The sequence below is a fragment of the Pan troglodytes genome, chromosome 13 (genome assembly GCF_028858775.2).
Source record: "Pan troglodytes isolate AG18354 chromosome 13, NHGRI_mPanTro3-v2.0_pri, whole genome shotgun sequence".
Lineage (NCBI taxonomy): Eukaryota > Metazoa > Chordata > Mammalia > Primates > Hominidae > Pan > Pan troglodytes.
In genome coordinates this window covers 73579805-73597861 of record NC_072411.2, presented here as the reverse complement: position 1 = coordinate 73597861, position 18057 = coordinate 73579805, and the positions used below count along the sequence as shown (strand labels likewise).

At 40.8% G+C, this 18057-nt stretch overlaps 1 protein-coding gene across 1 annotated transcript in view; it reads right to left on the bottom strand.

Annotated features, from left to right (window-relative positions):
- CYBRD1 (cytochrome b reductase 1) overlaps positions 1-18057 on the bottom strand; it is a 35921-nt gene that overhangs the window by 10043 nt on the left and 7821 nt on the right. Inside the window, exon 2 of the mRNA XM_001143044.6 lies at positions 6323-6531. Within this exon, the coding sequence (XP_001143044.3) occupies positions 6323-6531 (209 nt within the window). The remainder of the gene's footprint in view (positions 1-6322; positions 6532-18057) is intronic.

The window sequence follows — 18057 nt, the reverse complement described above, 5'->3', positions numbered from 1 at the left end:
TATGCCCATAGTTTTTTCATAAAGGACATAACAGACACTCAAACTGGTCATTAAGTCTCCTGCCAATATTCTACATCTCCTTGCTACACTGTCTTTTCATCACATCCACCTGGCAATAACCCAACCCTGGCTCAGCCATCTTCATGACTACCCCTGGTCTGCTAGGTAATACTGGAGTAAACCACAACCACAGAGACTAGCATCACTCCAAGTTCATGATTATGAGCAGTTCAACAACCCTGCTCAGCAAACCTCTATTGTCTTATTTATCAATGAGCTCTCCATTCTCCCCCATCCTCAAATGTCTGACTCTCCGATGTGCCTCCTTACTCTTGGGGGATGATCTTACTATCACCTCATGGGAAAAACAGAGGCAACTTCAGAGAAGAGCCTCAATTTCCTGCCACCAAACAAAACAAAGCAAGAAATCACCCCAAGCCAACAATTCTTTTCTTCAATTACATTGGAGATTATGTCCTCCAATTTTCCAGCTGTGCTCTGTGACCTGCTTCCCAAGGACCTAGCTATACATCACTGTGTCTCTCCAGTGTTCACAGTGTCTCTTTCTTTACTGGTGCCATCCTGTTAGCTTTTCCATAAGCCCAAACTTCTCACAATAAAAAGCAGAAGTAGAAAAAAAGAGCACCCAAATGCCTCCTTGGACTCCTGTCCCTGTCCAATTGCCACCCTCTCTGTCTCCTCCCCTCTCACCCAAACCTCTTGACTGAGTTACCACTCTGTTTCCTCACCTTCTGCTCCCTCTTCAATCCATTGCAGTCTGGCTCCTAGGAAGGAAGCCAGGAAATTGCTTTCTGGGGTCATTAGTGACTTCTAGGTTACTAAGCCTAATGATCAGTTTTCAGACTTTATTTTGCTTATCTCCTCAGTAGCATCTAACACTCCTCCAGCCCTCTCCTCCCCTCCAATGTTTCCCTTCTCATCTACCCACTTATTCAAACTTGTGGCTACCCACCTGCTCAATAAAGCCTGTGAGTGACTCTCTCTCATTCTTTATATCATCTACTTTCCAAATCACATTAATTCTACCTGCTAAACATCTTTAGAATCTATCCACTTTGCTTCACTACTACTGCTACTCCTCTAGGCCACCATTGTTTCTCATCTTAACTCCATAAACACCTGCAAGCTAGTCTCCCTATAATTATACCTGTCCAGCCTCCAATTCATCTTCTATGCCCTGCTCTGGACAGCCTGGTCTCCTCCCTACTCCTCAAATACCACAAACTCTTCCCCACATGCTATTCCATCCACCTAGAAGACTCTCCGCCCTTTCAACACCAGGCGTGTGGCTTCAGGTCTTGGTGTGAGGTGTGACTTCCTTTATCCCCTATATGAGAGCTCTCACATACTATATGAGAGGCCTCCCAGAACACTTCCTATCTACCAAATACTCAATTGCCTATCTTCCCTGCAAGCTTTACAAGGGCACAGAGCATGTCTCTTTGAGCCCACATTTGTCTTGTGGAACAGGTATCACCCACAGCCTAGCCTAGCAAGGTATCTGGCATATAACGGGTATTCAGTTCACTGCTGAATACATGAATAGATTTGGGAATAAAATTGCAATGACAAAAAATGCATGTTCTTAACCATGAAGGTACCTATGATCAATAGTAGAAGTGGAAAATGCCATCTGCAGGTCATAAAGGGGCATACCACAGGATTTACACTTATAATAACAACAGCTAGTTTGTGTTATGCCAGTGTGCTAAGCCCTGGGCTGAACCTTTAGATGCATTATTTGGCTTTGATTCTTATGATTTTGTGAAGGATTATAATCCTTGATTTATAGCTGTGCAAAAGAAATTCAGAGAAGTAACTTGGTCCACGGTCACCAACTATCAAATGGATGAACCTAATCCAAACTGAGGTCTTCCTAATTGCAAATCCTGTTTTCTTAAACACTACCTGTCCTCTGGATCTGAGCAAGAAAGAAGCCAGGTGCCAAAATTCCTCCCACTAAGCAAAGCCACGAAGTTGTGAAATAATATTTTTGAGAAGCTCGGTTAGCACAAAGACAACAACGCGAGATATGAATCTGGATATTTCAGACAGCAAAAGAGAATTTTGAGACAAATATGTTTTTAACTCACCCAAGTTTAAAAATAGAATATATTTATATAATTGACTACATTAAGATGTTAAAGAAGAAAACTTAAGGTAGGGTGTTTACAGTTAGTAATAATTTATTGTATATTTCAAAATACCTAGAAGAGAAGAACTGGAATGCTCCTAACACAAAGTAAAGATAAATGAAATAATAGGTATCCCAATTACCCTGATTTGTTCATTACCCATTGTATACTTGTATCAAAATATCACATGTACCACAAAAATATGTTATGACTATTATACATCAATTAAAAAATAAATAAACATTGGCCAGACGTGATGGTTCACACCTGTAATCCCAGCACTTTGGGAGGCCGAGGCGGGTGGATCACTTGAGGTCAGGAGTTCGAGACCAGGCTGACCAACATGGTGAAACCCCGTCTCTACTAAAAACAAACAAACAAACAAACAAAAAACAAACAAAATTAGCCGCATGTTGTGGCACAAGCCTGTAATCCCAGCTACTCGGGAGGCTGAGGCAGGAGAATTGCTTGAGCCTAGGAGGCAGGTGTTGCAGTGAGCCAAGGTGGCAGCACTGCACTCCAGCCTGGGTGATAGAGCAAGACTCCATCTCAAAAAAAAAAAAAAAAAAAAAAAAAAAAAAAGGTATATTCATCTCAGCAGAGATAGCAAAAGCATTCAATAAAATTCCACATCCATTTATGATTTAAGAAGAAAAACAAAACCTTTGCACAAACAGGGGTAGGAGGAAATGTGACGCATCTGTACTCAATGGTAAAATATTAGAAGCATTCTTTTTATTTATTAATTCTTTTTTAGCCTTTTGCAGACATTCTCTTTAAAATAAAAAATAGTCAAAGATTCTTTTTTTTTTTTTTTTTTTTTTGAGACCGGGTCTTGCTGTGTCACCCAGGCTGGAGTTCAGTGGTGGGATCTCAGCTCACTGCAGCCTTGACCTCCCAGGCTTAAGCAATCCTCCTATCTCAGCCTTCTGAGTAGCTGGGACCACAGGTGCGCACCACCAGAGCTGGCTTATTTTTATATCTTTTGTACAGATGGGGTTTTGCCATGTTTCCCAGGCTGGTCTAGAACTCCTGAGCTCAAGCAATCCTCCCACCTAGGCCTCCCAAAGTGCTGGAATTATGGGTATGAGACACTGTGCCTGGTCCCAAAAGTCAAAGATTTTTCTCTCTACTTCTCTACCTCTTATGGTTTCTATACACTTCTACATACTTCAGTACTTCTACACACTTGAATTCTGTACTGCACTGGCTAGGATACAGAGGATAAGATACTCTATAGGATGCAATTGGCTTTGTACATAAATAGTAGGAGCAGAGATGATTCAATAAACGGTGATGGGAAGATAGTTTACCCATCTGGAAAAAAATGAAGTTGAATCACATCACCTTACACATTAAAATTAATTCCAGATGAAGTAAGTACTTAAATATCAAAGACAAAACTATTTTTCATATTGTTGGGGTTTTTTTGGTTTGTTTTTTCTGTGTACTACAGTAGAAAAGTAAAAGACAAAATTTTAATGCTCTTAGTAGAAAGCATAAGATGATATTTTGACCTCAGGGTAGAGAAGAATTTCATAAACAAGTCACCAAAAGAAAACAAAACAAAGAATGATAGTCTCAGAGGAAAAGATGATTAATTTGGTTACATTAAAATTGACAATTTCTGTTTATCAAAAGATATTAACAACAGAGAAAATGCAAGCTTCAAACTAGGAGAAGATATAGCAATATATATAAATGAAAAAGAATTCAATATAGAATTCCTATAAATCTTTAAGAAAAAGAGAAACATTTTTTAAATAGACAAAAGACACAAACAGGTGTGTCTTAGAAGATAAAACACAAGTGAAATGAACATTAAAACTACAAGAATACATCATTAAGTACCAACTAGTTTAGCAAGGATTTAAAGTTTAAAGAGGATGCAAGCTGGTAAGGATATGGGAACTCATAAACTTCTGGCAGGAATATAATCTGGGTCAATCACTTGGGAAAACAATTTAGCATTATCTTTTTAGGTTGAGCTTGTAATTTCACTACTATGTATATGCCCAGAGAAACCTTTAGATGTGAGGACCAGGAGATGTATATATGAATATTCAATGCAGCATCGTTTCTAACTGAAAATAGCAAGAGAACAGGTAAGTAAATTTGTGGCATATTTATACAGTGGAATACAAAAGTAAAAATGAATGAACTATAGCCAGAGGAATCAATACAGTTTAATCAGTAGAGTTAAAAAAAAGTTGCAATAGAATATATATGAGACCATTTTTTAAAAAAAGTTTCATTTAAAAAGCAAAATTAAACAATATATGATTTAATTAATATTTAACTAAACATCTTGTTTAATTAATCAATATTATTTAATTAAACATCTTGTTTAATCAATATATTGATTCACAGTATGTGATAAAAGTATTTTAAAAAGCAGAGAATGAGAATAAACACCGGGAGAATGGTAACCTCTAGGGGTTGGGGTAGGTAAGAACTTTATCTGGTTGAGGAGAAGAGATGAGGAGGAAGGAGAAGGAGAAGTCAGAGAGTTTCCAAGCCAGCGAGATGGACTGGATGTCCACTGCTGGCAGGGAGATGAAGGGAGCCGGGTACAAGGAAGAGAGGACTCCAAGGTTCAGGGCAGCCCCAGCTGATGGCCAGCAAGGGAACAGGGACCTCAGTCCTGCACATACAAGGACCTGGACTCTGCCATCAAGCTGAATTTGCTTTAAGCTGATTCTACCCTAGTCTCCCAATCAGAGCCCTGGAAGGCTGACACCTTGATACTGGCCTTGTTAGACCCAGAGCAGAGAAACCAGACAAGCCAATCTGGACTTCTGATGTACAGATACTGTGAGGTCATAAATTTATGTTGTTTCAGGCCATTAAGTCTGTGGTAATTGGTTACCACAATAGAAAATGAATTATTTATGGATTTTTTTTTACCTTTATTGATTTACTTTTCCTGGTGTATTTTGCTGTTCCCTTATAGTTACCTAAGTAAATAGCTTATGTATTTTAAGTTTTCTTTCCAAAAAATATAATAAAAGCATTTAAGCCTATATTCCTCTGGGAACCATTTTAATTAAACCCCAAAGATTTTTATTTATTTATTTTTTTGAGATCAGGGTCTGGCTCTGTTGCCCAGGCTGGAGTGCAATGGTATAATCTCAACTTACTGTAACCTCTGCCTCCTGGTCTCAAGGGAGCTGCGCACCTCATCATCCCAAGTAGCCAGGACAACAGGTGTGCACCACCCTGCCCAGCTAATTTTTGTGTTTTTGTTTTAGAGATGGGGTTCCGCCATGTTGCCCAAGCTGATCTCAAACGCCTGGGCTTAAGCGATCCACTGGTCTCAGCTTTTCAAAGTGCTGGGATCACAGGAGTGAGCAGTGCACTATGCCCAGCCAGGACCCACAGATTTTTAAACAGGTATTCTCTTTATTGCTAATTGTTAGATCAGTCTCTCTCTTGATTTCTCTCTCTCTCGATCTCTCTCTCTGTCTTTCCTTTATTTGTAGAGACAGTCTCCCTATGTTGCCCAGTCTGGTCTTGAACTTCAGAGCTCAAATGATCCTCCCACCTCGGCCTTCGAAAATGCTGGAATTACAGGCATGAGCCAGCATGCCCAGCCTGATATTTCTTAATTTTACATATTAAGATATAGAGCAGAGTATAAGTTGGTTTTTAGAGAATCCAGATTAAAAGTCATATCCAGTATAAGAAATCTTTATTTCTTATTATTTTATTCTGTGAATTCTGCAATTCTGGTGCCCTCTGAGGGGAAAATAGTTATAACAGAAACAAATGTAAAGAATGTTTAGAAAACATTTACAGTCGCTGGGCGCGGTGGCTCACACCTGTAATCCTAGCACTTTGGGAGGCCGAGGCAGGCGGATCTCCTGAGGTCAGGAGTTCAAGACTAGCCTGGCCAACATGGTGAAACCCCATCTCTACTAAAATACAAAAATTAGCCGGGCACGATGGTGGGTACCTGTAATCCCAGCTACTTGGGAGGCTGAAACAGGAGAATCACTTGAACCCTGGAGACAGTGGTTGCAGTGAGCCAAGATCGCAGCACTGCACTCCAGCCTGGGTGGCTAAGCGAGACTCTGTCTCAAAAAAAAAAAAAAGAAAAGAAAAGAAAACATTTACAGTCTCTGAATTGTTTTATAACTTGCTTGTAAATACACTGAAATACTGACCTGTAACAAATAGCATATGACAGCTATCAGTCCAACCCAGCTGTGCAGACTGTACATATTGGCCATATTGTTAACATTGTGGTTCTCAAACACGGCCACCACAGAGATAATTGCAAGAATGGCAGCAACTGCATTTAACCCTGCATGGATGGATTTCATCAGGAGCTTGCTGCATTTCCAGGTCCACGGCAGTCTGTAGACGACGATGGCTAGGGAAAGATGAAAGGACAGAGAATGTGTTTTGTTTTGTTTTTTAATCAACACAAAATGAACAGTTTGACACACTGGACACTCCCTTTTTGAAACCTTTTTCCCTTGGCTTTTGCTTCTCCCCTCTTCCCCATATTACCCCTGCCTCTCAGTGGCTCCCTCTAAGGGACGGTGGAGGGGTTCCTTTGCTGGCATTTTCTTCACTCCCATCTTGTGAATGAACCTTGGTGCCTCTCAGGCTCGGTCCTAGGGCTTTTTCTCCCTCTGCACTCCCTCTGTGGGTGATCTCATTCACTCTTTCACTGAAATGCTGTCTCCATGGCAGGGACTCCAAAAAATTTATATCTCCAGCCCAGAACTGTCTTCTAAGCTTCAGATCTGCATAATCCATTGTCTTCTTGGTATTTCCATACGGTGTTTGCTTCCCAGACATCTCAAACTTATCCAAAACCAAATTCCTAATCTTAACAATCTGATTTATGCCTGTTGTCTCCTTTCTTCTTAAAAATGTCTCAGTTTGGCTGGGCCCAGTGGCTCATGCCTGTAATCCCAGCACTTTGAGAGGCTGAGGCGGGGTATCACTTGAGGTCAGGAGTTCAAGACCAGCCTGGCCAGCATGGTGAAACCCCATCTCTACTAAAAATACAAAAATTAGCCAGGCATGGGGTGGCATGCACCTGTAATCCCAGCTATTCTGGAGGCTGAGGCACGAGAATCGCTTGAACCCGGGAGGCAGAGGTTGCAGTGAGCCGAGATTGCGCCACTGCACTCCAGCCTGGGCAACAGAGCAAGACAAAAAAAAAAAAAAAAGTCTTAGTTTGATAAGAAAAAGAAAGGAACAGAAAAACATGCAAATTTAAACCATGCAATAGAGAAATACAAATTTAAACCGAATGAGAATACCTCTACCACATATCTGAATGGCTAAACCTGGAAAACACCAAGTATCAAAATGAATATACAGCAGTCAGAACTCTAATGTTCTGCTGATGAGTGCTTTAATGAGAACAAAACTTTGGAAAACTGGCAGTATCTACTTAAGGTAAAGTTATGCATACCTTATTGTCCAGCAATTTCACTCTCGGGTATATGCCAAAAAGAAATATTTATATGCTCATCAAAAGATACTAGAATATTATTAGCAGTACTATTTATAGTAACCAAAACCTGGAAACTCCCCCAAATGCCCATCATCGATAGAATGAATAAATAAATTTACACCATGGAAAGAAACGATCTACAACTAGAACTAGACCCAGTAATATGGATCAACCTATAATGTCAATCTCAAGAAGCCAGACATTAACAAGTATATAGTGTAATTCAATTTATATGAAGTATAGAAACCAGCAAAACTCATCTCTGCATTGGAAAAGTCAGGATAGTAGTTGCCTTCGTGGGGAAGGATATAGCAATTACAATGGAACACACAAGGGATTTTGAAGACTCCTACTAACATTCTGTTTCTCAATCTAGGTGCTGGTTTCACAGGTGTCATAGACAGAAGATTCATCATTCTGCATGTAGAACAAACTCCAATTAAGTTTTTTATGGCCTGGCGCGGTGGCTCACACCTGTAATCCCAACACTTTGGGAGGCCGAGGTGGGCAGATCATTTGAGGTCAGGAGTTCAAGACCAGCCTGACCAACATGGTGAAACCCTGTCTCTACTAAAAATACAAAAAAATTAGCCAGGCATTGTGGTGCATACCTGTAATCTCAGCTACTTGGGAGGCTGAGGCAGGAGAATCGCTTGAACCTGGGAGGCAGAGGATGCAGTGAGCTGAGATCATGCCACTGCACTCCAGCCTGGGTGACAGAGCAAGACTCCGTCTCGGAAAAAAAAAACAAAAAAAAAAATGAAAAAAAAAGTTTTTTTACAAAGGGTTGTCTTAAGTGTCCTGGTTTAAGCAATAAATTATATGGCCACCTTAACCAACATGCAGTTAATTTTTGTTCTGAAGATAAAATCCTGCCCCTATCCATCCCTCCAGTCTGTGTCAGGGAAAATTTAGATATCTGGAAATGTGTGGCAGATTGAAAAAGTTTATAGAATACTTCCTCAGACGATGGATTCCACTATATCAGCAGGGTATTGCGTATATTTCTTTTCTTTTCTTTCTCTGTCACCCAGGCTGGAATGTAGTGTTGCAATCACAGCTCACTGCAGCCTTGACCTCCTGGGACCAGGTGATCCTCCCACCTCAGTCTCCTGAGTAGCTGGGACTGCAGGCATGCACCACCACACGCTGCTATTTTTTCTATTTTTAGCAGAGATGGGATTCCATCATGTTACCCAGGCTGGTCTTGAACTCCTGGGCTCAAGTGCACCACCCGCCTCAGCATCCCAAAGTGCTGGGATTACAGGCATGAACTACAGTGCCTGGCCTCATGTACATTTCTTAATTCCAGAAAATAAAAAGGAGCCTCACTTCACCAAAGGCTTTTATAATTTTAATATATAAAACTTCAGGCCAGGCGCAGTGGCTTACTGCACTCAGTGAGCCACTCGGTGCTGTAATTTCAGCACTTTGGGAGGCCAAGGCAGGTGGATCACCTGAGGTCAGGAGTTCGAGACCAGCCTGGCCAACATAATGAAACCCAGTCTCTACTAAAAATACAGAAATTAGCCGGGCGTGGTGGTAGGCACCTGTAATCCAAGCTACTTGGGAGGCTGAGGCAGGAGAATCGCTTGAACTCGGGAGGCGGAGGTTGCAGTAAACCAAGGCTGCGCCATTACACTCCAGCCTGGGCAACAGAATGAGACTCTGTGTCAAAAAACAAACAAACAAACACCCAAGAACTTCATAGGATTATAAAAATATAAGGGATTATCTATTCCTTTTTCAGGCAGAATCACATCTAAACCTACAAAGACAGATGTGAATTCAGCCTCTTTAAAGCTTTCAGCACAGGATGTCATTTTTCCTATTCTTTGGTTCCATTCTAACACTTAACAGTCCTCACCATTAGGACAATATTTCTTTTACTTAATCCCAACCCTGAAGGACTGCTACTTACTAAATTTAGTGTGTATATGGGTATCCTATGAATGTTGATTGGTTATACTTCCTTGAGAACGTGGAGACTTTTTGGATAATCATTTCTATATTCAAGGAATCTTTTCAAATGATTTAATGCAATACCTTAAAAAGTACACTTTTAAAGCAAACTCAAGGCCCCCTCTCACCCCTACTTCATCTTCTCTGAGGGCGTTAATGTGTCTTGCTGGTTCTCCACTGTATCCCCAGAGCCTAAGGCAGCCCTGGACTCAAAGCATGTAGCTCCTCCATAAGTATTTTTGAAATCTCTGTATTTTTCTTTTTGAGATGGAGTTTCACTCTTGGTTGCCCAGGATGGAGTGCAATGGTGCGATCTCAGCTCACTGCAACCTCGACTTCCTGGGTTCAAGAGATTCTCCTGCCTCAGCCTCCTGAGTAGCTGGGAATACACGCCCAGCTAATTTTTGTATTTTTAGTAGAGACGGAGTTTTGCCATGTTGACCAGGCTGATCTTGAACTCCTGACCTCAGGTGATCCACCCACCCTGGCCTCCCAAAATACTGGGATTACAGGTGTGAGCCACTGTGCCTGGCCTAAAATTTTAACTTGACATATAATAATTGTACATATTTATGCGGTACATAGTAATGTTTCAAAACATACAATGTATAGTGATCAGATCAAGGTAATTAGCATATTTATCACCTCAAACTCCTTTCTTTTTGTTGAAAACATTCAATATCCTCTCTTTTAGCTACTTGAAAGCATATAGCATATTATTGTTAACTCTAGTAGTCCTACAGTGCTATATAGAACACTAGAACTTATTTTTTAAACTATTTTGAGATTATCATAGATTCACAAGCAGTTGTAAGAAACAGTACAGAGAAATCTCATATACTCTTCACCCAGTTTTCTCTAACACCTTATATAACTATGGTACCATAGCACAACCAGGAAATTGACATTGATACAATCCTCTGACCTTTTTCAGGTTTTTTTTAAATTTACTTATTTTTTATTTTTTTCTCTCCCTCCTCCTCCATCCCTTATTCAGATTTCACTAGGTTACTTGTGTGTATGTGTGACCCATAAGTATTGTTTAAATAAACAAACACAAAGCACTTTCTACAGACTGATCAAATCTAGAAACTAAATTGATGTCAACTCAAACACTGTGGTTTCCCCTCCTCATGCTTTTTCTCCTCTAAGCAGACCCTACATAATTCTCTAGTTTCCTGGGAAAGCAAATGCCTCTTTACCCAATGACCTAGTGACCTTTTATCTACAAAGTGGAGCCTTCTGCAATCTGTGTGTGATCAGGCAATAGTAAAATAAAAATGTGCGATATATGAAAACCTAATAACACATCTGCCCCTTGCCTGGGTTGGGCTCATTTATTACACACACACACACACACACACACAGACACACACACACACACACACACACACACAATTGAGTCCTTGCTAGGTAGTAGGTACCATCTAAGTGCTTCACAGTTTCATTATAATTCTCACCTCAACTCTGTGAAGATAGAATTATTATTACTATTGTACAGAGGAAGCTGAGGCAGAGAGGTTAAGTAGTTTGTCCCTCCTCAATTCATGGTTTAAAATTAATATTTTTTTTTTGTTATCATCATCACCATCACATTATGCAAACGCCACTCCGGGTAAGGAGTCTTAGATGAGTGAACTTGAACATCTACATACAGAAAAAAAAAAATACTCAGGATTTCAACACTCGAAAAGCAAATTATGAACAATGAACCACAGTAGCATTTTCTCCCCAATCTGGATCATATTATATCAAAAATTCCCAAAATAAAAACGAATCTCTGATATTAAAAGTCAAGAGTAGGCTGGGCGCAGTAGCTCACACTTGTAATCGCAGCACTTTGGGAGGCTGAGGCAGGCAGATCATTTGAGGTCAAGAGTTCAAGACTAGCATGGCCAACATGGTGAAACTCTGTCTCTGCTAAAAATACAGGCTGGGTGTGGTGGCTCATGCCTGTAATCCTAGCACTTTGGGAGGCCAAGGCGGGTGGGTCACTTGAAGTCAGGAGTTTGAGACCAGCCTGGCCAACATGGTGAAACCCCGTCTCCACTAAAAACACAAAAATCAGCTGGGCATGGTGGTGCATGTCTGTAATCCCAGCTGCTTGGGAGGCTGAGGCAGGAGGATCGCTTGAACCCGGGAGGCGGAGGTTGCAGTGAGCAGAGATAATGCCACTGCACTCCAGCCTGGGCAACAGAACCAGACTCTATCTCAAAAAAAACCCAAAAAATTAGCTGGGTGTGGTAGCATGTGCTTATAATCCCAGCTACTTGGGGAGACCGAGGCAAGAGAATCGCTTGAACCCGGGAGGCAGAGGTTGAGGTAAGCTGAGATCGCACCATTGCACTCCACCCTGCCTGGGTGACACAGCAAGACTCTGTCTCAAAAAAAAAAAAAAAAAAAAAGAGTAACTATCATGATATCATGACTCAAAGGAGTTACAAGGGTTGCTGGGGGGGTTCTGATGTGCACAGAATATTGCTTCTTGTTCTGGGTACCCAGATGTGTGCATGTGATAAACACACATCCCTTCTGATTTAGGTACTTTTATGCATGTATGTTGTTCTTCAGCAAAAAGTTTACTTTTAAAAAGTGTGGGGGCCAGTCACAGCGGCTCATGCTTGTAATCCCAGCACTTTGGGAGGTCAAAGTGGGTAGACTGCTTGAGCCCAGGAGTTCAAGACCAGCTTGGGCAACACGGTGAAACCTCATCTCTACAAAGAAATACAAAAATAAACCACACCTGGTAGTGTGCGCCTATAGTCCCAGCTACTCAGCAGGCTGAGGCAGGAGGATTGCTTGAGCCCAGGAGGTGGAGGTTGTAGTGAGCTGAGATCGAGCCACTGCACTCCAGCCTGGGCAACAGAGCAAGACTCTGTCTCAAAAATAAATAAATAAAGCCAAAAATTCAAAGACAACTGTGTTCCCAGTGAAGACTTCTTACTCTTTCTAATACTATGAAGCATCACAGAGAAATGTGTCAAATCTGCTGTAAAACTGAACTTTGCCCCCTTTGAGTGTCAAAACTTGATTTTTAAAAACCTTTTACATTTAAGCAAATTGGCTGCACGCTAGCTTTCCCTGTCCAGCAGTAGAATGAATAGAATATATTCAGTCTTTTATTGATCATTTGGGGTCATCAATCAAACACCAATTATTATCCTGTTACTCTAAAGGGAAGCCCTTAGGGGTTTCTGAAGCAGGAGAGGTGCTCACCTCTGATCCAAATGAGCCCATACAATTATGGTTTGAGAGTCCCTGGGTCTCTCTCAGAGTTTTTCTATCTCGTTTTGCTTCTGGCTTGAGTTAGGGCACCTACTTCCAACCTCTCTCCTCCATCACTTTGTCTCATCCTTGGTTCCCACTAGCTCTAAGTTTTAGCTTATAAAATGTCTTATTTTTATTTATTCATTCATTTATTTTGAGACAGGGTCTCACTCTGTCGCCCAGGCTGGAGTGTAGTGGCGCAATCTTGGCTCACTGCAACTTCTGCCTCCTGGGCTCAAGCCATCCTCCCATCTCAGCCTCCAGAGTAACTGGGATTACAGGTGTGTGCCACTACACCCAGCTAACAGCTTATAAAATTTTATGTTGCTGAAAACCTTAACATCTGTTAAATCTGGGTCGTGGGTACTTAGGGATCTATTATGTTTTTTCTTATGGTTGAAAGAGCTCATTCCAGTTTTAAAGTTAAAACAATATTTCCATAAGCCTGCAAACCCACTAGCCAATTAGTCTTACCTACTCAATAGGCGGCTCGCAGAGATTTGAGGAGCTCTCACACAAGTGAGGCAGGTGACCTCTAGCACATGGAGTTTTCACAGCATCTATCCTGGCTACATAGAGGCTCTGCTGCAAAGCTCAATATGCTTCAAAATGCTCTCTGGATAAATGAAGGATAAATGCAAAATGTTGCATTTGCATAAGCTGTTTACATGCTTTTTAAAATGTATAAGTAACTGAAATATGGTGGACTTTGGGAGAAAAGGGCAATCTTAACAAACCAAGCCATATTTCCTAAACAAGAATCTATTCTCAACAGTTATAAAAACTGCCTGGAGAGCAGAATTTAAATATTTCTTGCTTCTTTGGCTTGGCACTTACCTAGACACCATTCCTGAGGTTCAATGAGAAGGAAGAAAAAGGTCCCCTAAGCCCACAAGAAGGGGAAATGGTATAAAACAGCTACTTGTGATGGACACAAGGGTTTGCTGTTAGAGGCTGTAGTCGGCATTCCATTTCTCCCAGAAAATGAGGGGAAATACAAACATTATAGATGAGAAATACACTTTAAATCCTTTAAAAGAAAAGATATTGATGGTGGAACATGCTAGCATGATAAACTTAAAAAGAAAGAAAAGGAGGGAGGAAGAAATGAATACCTGTGTATAATTATCTTAAGACAATGAAGAGAAAAATACAGTAACTTGAATTTGGGTTTAATTATTAGAAAATGTCGGCTGGGTGTGGTGGCTCACGCCTATAATCCCAGAACTTTGGGAGGCCAAGACAGGCGGATCTCTTAAGGTCAGGATTTCAAGACCATCCTGGCCAATGTGGTGAAACCCTGTCTCTATAAAAAAATACAAAAATTAGCCGGGCATGGTGGCTCACACCTGTAGTCCCAGTGAGCCACTGTAGTCCCAGTGAGCCACTGCACTCCAACTTGGGCAACAGAGCTGGAGTTTCTGTCTCAAAAAAAAAAAAAAAAAAAAAGAAAGAAAGAAAAAGAAAGAAAGAAAAGAAAATAAAATGTCTCAGCTCCTTGTTGCATAACCAAAACTTGGGAATATGTGAAAATGTATACTCTCTAAAATGTAATCTCTGGTTTGACACCAGCTTTCCATCCATATACCATTACAAAACTATTTATATACATAAGTTTGTCTTAGAGCAGGCAATGCAAATTTAGAATCTGTCAAAGTGTGTGTGGTAGGGGAAGAGTGCTTAGAGGGAGAGAAATGTCCCCAAACATGGAAAACATTTTGACTCTAGTTCTTCTGTGTTTAAATCTTGTGATTCATGAAGGTGGGAACATGTCTATCTTGTTCACTGTCACATCCCAGTATTTAGCATAGAGCTTGGCATATAGTAGGAATTCAGTAAGTATGTTTTTGTTTTTGTTTTCTGAGACAGAGTCTCTCTCTTTGCACCCAGGCTAGAGTACAGTGGTGGGATCTCGGCTCACTGCAACCTCGGATTCCCGGGTTCAAGCAATTCTCATGCCTCAGCCTCCAGAGTAGCTGGGATTACAGACCAGCACTACCATGCCCGGCTAATTTTTGTATTTTTAGTAGAGATAGAGTATCACCATGTTGGCCAGGCTCGTCTCGAACTCCTGACCTCAAGTGATCTGCCCACCTTGGCCTCCCAAAGTGCTGGGATTACAGGCGTGAGCCACCATGCCCGGCCCAAATAATTCTAAATAAAGCATAGGAATAATTGCTAATAAAGCACAGTAGTTCATTCACTATTCCTAGCAAATGAGCAAATCCTCTTTTACTTTTTTAAAAATTTATTTTTTTAATTAAGAGACTTGACAATTAAAAATTGCATATATTTATGCTATACAACATGTTTCCATATATACACACACACACACACACACACACACACATCGTGAAATGGTTAAATCAAGCTAATTAACATATCCATCACCTCACATACTTATTTTTTAGTCTTCTTTATTTTTGAGACAGAATCTCACTATGTCACCCAAGCTGGAGTGCAGTGGCATGATCTTGGCTCACTGCAACCTCTGCTTCCTGGGCTCAAGATATTCTCCTGCCTCAGCCTCCCAAATAGCTGGGATTACAGGTGCACACCACCATGCCCGGCTAATTTTTGTATTTTTTTGTAGAGACAGGGTTTTGCCGTGATGTTCAGGCTGGTCTCCAGCTCCTGGGCTCAAGTGATTCTCCTGCCTCAGCCTCCCAAAGTGCTAGAATTACAGGCATAAGCCACCATGCCAGGCCCATAAAATGCACAAATCAAAAAACTCAAGAAAAATTGTACTGCTGATGCAAGTATTAGCTAATAGAAGACCAAATGGCCCTTTCAAATAAGTAAAAAGCATTCTGCACTTGGACCCACTTAACAACTTGAAGTGAATTCAAAAATAAAATAAGAGTAAGTTATTGAGTTTGAAGTACACTGGAATTTTAAAACACTTATGAATTATACTTAAACATGGTGTGCCCATTACACTTCCCTTCCCTCTTTGAATAAAGTATTATTTCACTCTCCTTGGCAGAATGCTCAGAACAGGATTATCAGTCTCCACAACTCATTTCCCTCTGCACGCAAGAGCTTACCAGATTCTATCCAAAGGACCTTAAGTTTAAATGAAAAAGCAGAGAATCTTCTTTAAATAAACTTCTTGAAAAGATTCCTGCAGTGGCTGTCAAAGAGAATCAGAGCTTTGAAACATGTCTGTGCATTCAAACTGTCTCACAGCATGAATGTCATGAAACTGAAAATCTCTGGAAAGTCAAAAGGAAGGAAGTGATTCAGATGATTTGGAAGATATTTTTAGCCCTAGAAACATCTCTGAGTGATTAAAATCCTCACAAAGGCAGCTACTTGGTACCAAATACATGTAGAAAAAGAAAAAAATTCAATTAATTGACTACGCATTTAAAAATATTCAGAAATTGTGTGTTTTCAGAAAGATCAGCTATATTTTCTTGTGCCTCATATCAATATTATGACAGGTTAGAAAGAGTACTGGCTCTGATACTACCTGGTTTTCTGACCCTGGCCAGACATTTGGTCTCTAAAATGAAGGGTAGAACTTAAGGTCCCAGCCAGCTCTAAATATTTAAGGATCAATACAACCTACATTTCTAAACAAAACAACAAAAAACCCCATCATAATTTGAGCTGGGACGGTGCGGTGGTTCACAACTGTAATCCCAGCACTTTGAGAGGGGTGGAAGAGTCACTTGGGCCCGGGGGGTCGAGGCTGCAGTGGGTCATGATTTCGCCACTACACTCCAGCCTGGCTGACAGAGCAAGACCCTGTATCAAAACAAACAAGCAAAAAGAAAGAAACCATAACTCGTGTCCAACCAAATCAAATGGGAACAGCTTGCAGACCGAGCTGTATCTTACTTGTTTTACACAGTGTCTGGCACACAGTAAGTACTTAATAAATATGTTAATTAAATGGATAGGATAATATGAAGAAATTGAATGAACAACAACAACAAAAACTTAGAAAAGTACAGCCAAAGTCTGTATAGTCATTTCAAAGCTTGTTTTGACCTTTTAAGGAAGTCTCTATATAAAGAAAAAAGTTATAACAAAGATTTCTAGTCTTTCTTTTGTTCTTTTTTTTTTTTTTTTTTTTTTTTTGAGACAGGGTCTTGCTCTGTTCCCCAGGCTGGAGTGCAGTGGCATGGTCATGGCTCACTGCAGCCTCAACCTCCCAGGCTCAAGTGATCTTCCAGCCTCAGCCTCCCGAGTAGCTCGGACTTACCAACACACACCAGCACGCCTGGCTAATTTTTGTATTTTTTTTGTAGAGATGGGGTTTCACCATGTTGCCCAGGCTTGTCTCCCTACTTTGGTTTCCCAAAGTCCTGGGATTACAGGCATGAGCCACTGTGCCTGGCCCTCTATCTTTCTTAAAAAGGAAGAATGTTCTACCTTTTAAGGGAAAAATTTAAAACCTTGCAAAGTCAAGTCAGAAAACCCTAGCAGGAGTCACCTGTAAACTGGAAGCTATGGACTGGAATTTGGTCCAAAGATGTTGTTTTGTTTGATCAGCCCAATGTTTTGGAGGTTTTGTTTTTGTGGCTGGTTTACTTTTTGTTTGAACCAATTTTTTAAAAACCTGGATTCTCTCGGGAGAATGAGAAGCCCTGGCAATCTTGAACTGGCATCCTCACGTAGCCACGATCCACTGGGGCTAAGTGGAAGCTTCCTGTTTTGCCAGGAGTGAGCACTCTCTAGTTCCCTACAGTTCCCACCTCTCACACAAATGTACACCTATACTCTGCTGCATGAGGATTTGACCTTTAATTAACTGCCTTAGTAAACAGATAAGTGGTTTGTCACCAGTTATTAGGCAACGCTGGTTATAATAAAAACTGACCCAATTGGTAAACTGTGTCTGGACTGAGAGAAACAATGAAAAATCTGTAAATACCTGATGACGATGCCAATACTTTGGGCTTCCCAGAGTGCAGTGATAACTGTTATAGCCTATATTAATCCCCTAGAGCTACCACAACAAATTACCAGTAATCTAGTAACTTAAAACAACATATTTATTCTCTCTCAGTTCTGGAGGCCAGAAAATAAAAATCAAGGTGTTACAATAGCAGGATGGTCCTGAGGGAGAAGCCATGCCATACCCTCTTCGGCCTCTAGGGGCGCCAACAATTCTCCATTTTCCTTGGCTTGTGGCCACATCACTCCAATCTCTGCCTGTTTTCACATAGCCTTCTTCTCTGTGTG